We start from the raw sequence: 6,622 nt of genomic DNA, 5'->3' as shown, positions 1-6,622 counted from the left end.
TAATAATAACAAAATGGTAGCTCATGCCCATAGATCTAGTTACTTGGAAGACAGAGGTTGTAGGATCTCTGGAGCCCATAGGTTTGAGGTTGCAGTGAGCTATGATCAGCCACTGTACTCCAGAAAGGACAGAAAACCAAAATACTGTCAAAGATGGTTTAATGTCATGGTCTTTAAAATATGCAGATAGTCCCATAACTCCTAAGCAATAGAAATGCTGATAGATAATGTATTCCCTTATAAGCCATGACAACAAGTTTGGCTCTCACTGAATTCTAAGGAAGATCACTGCATGGGTAGAGTTCTTAGAGAGTTTAAGAGCGTGGGACAGAAGATGTCCTTCTGTGAGATAAAGAGAAACATACACAGGCTTCTAAAAATCATTTCCAAAAGAGCAGAATATTCCAACCCACTTTTTAATATCTGCCTTCCTCCTTGAGTTTTGGCTCTCTAACATTTGTTAATCTGCTTCACTGAATCTCACCTACCTGGATATTTAGCTGTTGTTTCCTCTTTCTTCATAATCCAGGGCTCTATCCTTCGCTCCAGGCATGTGATCAGCTTTGGCTTTGACTCAGCAAGACCTGTTTCATTGGAAAAATTTCACATGACTCTTGCTGAAGACTTTCCAATTACTAATGCAGTACTATCCTTAGTAGAGAGAATATTAGAGAAGTTTCTAGAAAATTCCTTTGCAACATATTGCTTTCTCACAGACCCTGTAGAATGATAAAAATTGATCTAATTTATGACTAGAGCACCAATTCCCACTAGCACCAAATAAATAAGAGGTGGAAATTCTATTCCAAGGTGCAGACAACAAGTTTATACCCTGATTTCTAGAGTAACCACTAATCTAGTGTGAAATCCCAACAAACGGAAAGGTTCAAGATAACATGAGACATCTAATGATTTCATTTTATGAACCAAAATCTTCAAATTTTCTTTAAAAGCATGAATATAAAATTCATTCATGTTGCTTTCCACAGAGGTTGAACTAGTTTTCAGTCCCACCAGCAGTGTAGGAGTGCTCCCCTCTCTCTGCATCCACACCAACATTTGCTGTTTGGGAACGTTTTGATTACATTGAGAACTTTTAAATAAGTAAACGTATATACACATACATACATACATATGTTGAGAATGTAGAGAAATTGAAATGCTGCTATGTTATTCCGAACCTTGGATTCTAATATTATACAACATAGACATAGAACAGATCAAAAATTAAAAATACATTAAGAATAAATTGATTTGCATTTCCCTGATGATCAGAGATGTTGAGCATACTGCAAGAAGATATCATTTATCTCTAGTAAGAATGACCTTCCAGTAAAAAGTCCCCAAACAATAAATATTGGCATATATGTGGAGAGATAGGAACACTCCTACACTGCTAGTGGGACTGCAAACTGGTTCAGCTTCTGTGGAGAGCAATATAGGGATACTTCAAAGCGATACACGTAGATCTACCATTTGATCCAGCAATTCAATTACTGAGCATCTACCCAAAAGATCAAAAGTCACGAGACAGAAGTACAAACACCGCTGCAGCAGCAACGGGATTCTGAGGTGTTTGGGAACCCACGAAACCTGAACTTTCTGGGCCTCTTTCCTGAGGGCGTTGCGACCAAGATGTGGAATAGCGGTGGATTCGATAGCTACGGCAGCTCCACGTATGGGGGAGCCGGCGGCTACACACAGTCCCCGGGAGGCTTTGGATCGCCGACACCTTCTCAGGCCGAAAAGAAATCAAGAGCCCGAGCCCAGCACATTGTGCCCTGTACTATATCTCAGCTGCTTCCGCCACTCTGGTTGATGAAGCATTCAAAATTGGGAATGTTGAGATTTCACAGGTCATTATTGTGGGGATAATTAGACATGCAGAGAAGGCTCCAACCAACATTGTTTATAAAATAGATGACATGACAGCTGCACCCATGGATGTTCGGCAGTGGGTTGACACAGATGATACCAGCGGTGAAAACACTGTGGTTCCTCCAGAAACATACGTGAAAGTGGCAGGCCACCTGAGATCTTTTCAGAACAAAAAGAGCCTGGTAGCCTTTAAGATCATGCCCCTGGAGGATATGAATGAGTTTACCACACATATTCTGGAAGTAGTCAATGCACACATGATACTGAGCAAATCTAACAGCCAGCCCCCAGCAGGGAGAGCACCTATCAGCAACCCAGGAATGAGTGAAGCAGGGAACTTTGGTGGGACTAGCTTCATGCCAGCAAATGGCCTCACTGTTGGCCAAAACCAGGTGCTGAATTTGATTAAGGCTTGCCCAAGACCTGAAGGATTGAACTTTCATGATCTCAAGAACCAACTCAAACATATGTCTGTAGCCTCAATCAAGCAAGCTGTGGATTTTCTGAGCAATGAGGGACACATCTATTCTACGGTGGATGATGATCACTTCAAATCCACAGATGCAGAATAACTAGATCTAAATTGGGTATCTGTTTTCCAGCTGGACCTATTTTCACAGTCTGTTGTCTCCAGCTGTGCATATATATTGGCCAGGTGACTTCTAGGAAGTAGGTTTCATCTGTAAAAGGCCTCAGCTGACGTCCTTTTGAAACTTACTGCTCTTCTATAGTTTTGTTGTTTGTTTTGAAGCTCAAAGGGCTATGGGCAACTGACAGGGATATAATCCAGGGTGGAATTTCTTGAAGAAGTTACAAGTAAGCTAGTTACAACATCAGGATAGAAGGAATTGGAAGAAGTATGCTACCAAGAGAGTACTCAAATAATGCTCGGGAGTTTCTATTCCTAAAAGGTTTTCTACTGAAAGAAGATAAGCAGGACTCGGGCCTGTGAGTAGAGCACTAGCCAACAAACCCACTGGCCTCTGCCTGTTTTTGTCTCCTACTTTGGTTATGTGGCATTATTTTCAGAATTGCACTTTCCTTCACCTGCTTGTCATGACAGTGTGTTTATAAGAAGATGAGGGTCTGTAGTGGTGGCCTTGAGGGGCTGAGGAGAAAAAAAAAAAAAAAAAAAAGATCAAAAGTCACTTTATGAAAAAGACACCTGCACTCGAATGTTTATAGCAGCACAATTCACAATTGTGAAGCTATGGAAACAACCCAAGTGCCCATCAATTCATGAGTGGATTAATAAAATGTGGTATATGTATACCATGAAATACTACTCAGCTTTAAGAAACAATGGTGATATAGCACCTCTCGTATATTCCTGGATACAGCTGGAACCCATTCTTCTAAGTGAAGTACCTCAAGAATGAAAAAACCAGCACCACATGTACTCACCAGCAAATTATATTAATGGATCAACACCTAAGTGGACATGTAGGAGTAACATTTATGGAGTGTCGGGAGTGTGGGAGGGGGAAGGAGGGGATGGGTGTATACAACGACAACTAGTAAGATGTGCAACGTTTGGGGGATGGACATGTTTGAAGCTCTTACTTGAGGGGAGAGTGGGGCATGGGCAATATAAGTAACCTTCACTCTTATACCCCATAACAGACTAAAATATAAATAAATAAATAAATAAATAAATAAATAAATAAATAAAATTCATGTAAATTAGAAACTTTTAAAAAACTATCAATAAAAAAAATGGGCTTAACGTGGAATAGGAATTCTGTATATATATATATATATATATATATATATATATATATATATATATTTTTTTTTTTTTTTTTTTTTTTTTTTTTGAGACAGGGTCTCACTTTGTTGCCCAGGCTAGAGTGAGTGCTGTGGCATCAGCCTAGCTCACAGCAACCTCAACCTCCTGGACTCAAGCATCCTGCTGCCTCAGCCTCCCGAGTAGCTGGGACTACAGGCATGCACCACCATCCCACCTAATTTTTTCTATATACATATATTAGTTGGCCAATTAATTTCTTTCTATTTTTAGTAGAGACGGGTCTCGCTCTTGCTCAGGCTGGTTTCGAACTCCTGACCTTGAGCAATCCGCCCGCCTCGGCCTCCCACAGTGCTGGGATTACAGGCGTGAGCCACCGCGCCCGGCCAGGAATTCTGTATATAAGTGATCCTCACCAAGGGAGACCAGGTTTCCATAGTTCTCCAGCATCACATCCCTATACAAATTCCGCTGAGCATCGTCAAGGCATGCCCACTCCTCTGGAGAGAATTCTACAGCCACATCCCTGAATGTCACCATCTCCTGTAAAAAGACACATATTTCCCAAGTGGCCATAGAGAGAGATATTCATTTGACTACAAGGAAAATGAGTTATGAGAACTGCTTCTGACATATGAGTGACTGGAATTATCCAACAATATAATTTTTAGCACATTGATATTATTGAAGACATTCTCTTATCTGCAGGAATGAAGATCACAAAAGATGTATGAAACTGTGTGCATATGATTATGCTTTGGATGATAAATTATTGAATACAAATTTAAGGGCCTTACTACAGTAATATAAATTTATGTGTGTTACATTTACATCACATTAATAAATTGTGCATATTTCTCACATAAAGAAACTTAGAGAGTTAGAAGGTATCACCTAATTTTTACGAGTACAATGAAGAATTAGAGATTTTGTTAAAATACAGATTCTGATTCAGGTGATCTGGGATGGGGCCTGAATCTCTGCATCATATGATATAACTGCTGATATCAATGCTTCTTGCCTAAGGGAAGTATTTTGTAAGGATGCAGTAAATGGTAGACTTTGAATGTATCGCAGTTCATCTGAACAGAAACAGATGACAGCCCTCATTTTTTAAAGCAAGCTATAAGAAGAAAGGGGAGCTTCCAGATTAAATGTGATGGTTGATTCACAACAGTCAGTAAATCTCCACGAGACGCTTAATGATAAAAAAAAAAAAATTAACTTTATATTGGAGGAATCTGTCAGAGAGCATCTTTCGCAAGTGAATGAAATTAACATAACTTTAATGGGACAAATTGGTGTTAGGTACCATTGAAAAGAGGAGGAAACAAAATCACTGCTGGCATGGCAGTGCCAACAATATGTAATCATGAGGAATCATCAGTTTTATGCAAATTTCAGATACAGATTCTTCCCATTTGTTGTGATCTTTAATGATGTATGTAAATACTTTAGCATCATACAGAGCAAGTCTTCTATTTTCTGTTTTTTCCATGATTTTCTGATTATCCTAGGCAATCAATGCTATCCTCTTCCTGAATTCTCCTAATAATATTTTACATAGAGCTGATCAAGCAGCCAGATAAAACTTTGAGAGCACATGTTCCCCCTCTTCACTCAAATTCAAAGACTGTATCCAACAGGAATCTCAGACATCCACACTATTCTATCTTGATCTGTCAAAATGGTTACATTTTCAATCATGTCATACGTTTCTTATACAAATTGGCTACTGTATTAAGAAGCTTATGGGAGAGAATGTAGAGCAGGCTCCGTTATATAGGGAAGAATGATTTTTCAGAGCTCCTTGACTATCATAAGAAGATATTAAAAAAAGTAGTTACAAAACTTATTAGGCATACACATCAGAGTTAAAGAAGTAAAGGTTTACAAGTTAAAAAAAATTGAAGTTCTACATGACTTTCTAGGAGAAATAGTGGACACAACCTAAATCTGGGACACACTTACCTGAAAACAAGCCATTTCTTCTTCCTCTTCTCCTACTGTAAAATTTCTTTTCAGGTGATATTGTGTAGAACAATGAGAATTAAATCTTGAGACTGCCCTGAAAGGAGTCAGCACAATTTCTCCCCTTGTTTCCACAACACTCACAAGCAGGAAGAACATAAAATGCAGAAGAGCTACACTCACTTTTTCTTACTCACAGTAAAGAGTCAGCTATAATCAGCTAATTCATGGAGACCAAAATGGGAGGTTCTACTGTCTTTTCTTCCGGTTACCTCCCCCTGCTACAGGTGCCAGGAGTTTCTGCAACAGGAGTGGGAATATGGACCACACTGATCTGCCTCTACCAAACTCAATAGAGCAGAAACTGTGACTTCTTTCTTGAACAAAGGCTCAACTCAATTCTCATGAATGTATGCATGAGTCCTAATGATTGACCCTATTATGAAATTAGAATTATTTGGGGCACAATTAAAAACACATGAATGTTCCCATACAGCCCAACAGGCAGGTGATGGTGTTTCTTCAATATAGCCAGGTTATCCTAATTGAAATCCTGGACTGAGAGGGAATTACCTTAAAATTGTCTCTGAAACATCACTGTGAATATAAATCATGTGGTACTGTGGGCCTCATTCCAAGAAATATGGTCTGCTAGTGTGGAAGGGGTACATTCATTGGGTTCTTTGTCAGGTCCCCCTTTGGTGCTGATGTCTCTCAACCTAAATCCATTATTAGTAGCATTCTGGTAGAGAAAGCAAGCACAGCATACATACTGCCTTTTTCCCAACACTCATCACAACATATGCTTAATTTCCAAAGTGAAGAGCAGCGTAATGCAATGTCTACTGAGCATGTGCTATGTGCTCAGAAGTATGGTTTGTTGCACTGTGAACAGCATTTACCTAGTGTGATTTAATCCTTGTTATACCAGAAAGGTGAGTAGTAAGTGTGCAATAATTTACAGAAAAATTTAGGTGTAGTGCCATTCTTTCTATTCTTCTCACACAACTATAATATGACACTACA

At 39.2% G+C, this 6,622-nt stretch overlaps 1 protein-coding gene across 1 annotated transcript; it reads left to right on the top strand.

Moving 5' to 3' along the window:
- Positions 1-1,547: 1,547 nt before the first annotated feature.
- LOC142865684 (replication protein A 32 kDa subunit-like) lies at positions 1,548-2,999 on the top strand. Its single transcript, XM_075998872.1, is given in 2 exon segments — positions 1,548-1,798; positions 1,801-2,999. Coding segments are annotated over 2 exon segments (813 nt in total). The 5' UTR covers positions 1,548-1,635; the 3' UTR covers positions 2,451-2,999.
- The last annotated feature ends 3,623 nt before the right edge of the window (positions 3,000-6,622 follow it).

This window comes from Microcebus murinus, chromosome 31 (genome assembly GCF_040939455.1).
Source record: "Microcebus murinus isolate Inina chromosome 31, M.murinus_Inina_mat1.0, whole genome shotgun sequence".
In the NCBI taxonomy this organism is placed as follows: Eukaryota; Metazoa; Chordata; class Mammalia; order Primates; family Cheirogaleidae; genus Microcebus; species Microcebus murinus.
Note: the sequence above shows the minus strand (reverse complement) of the source record. Positions and strands in the feature narration are given on the sequence as shown.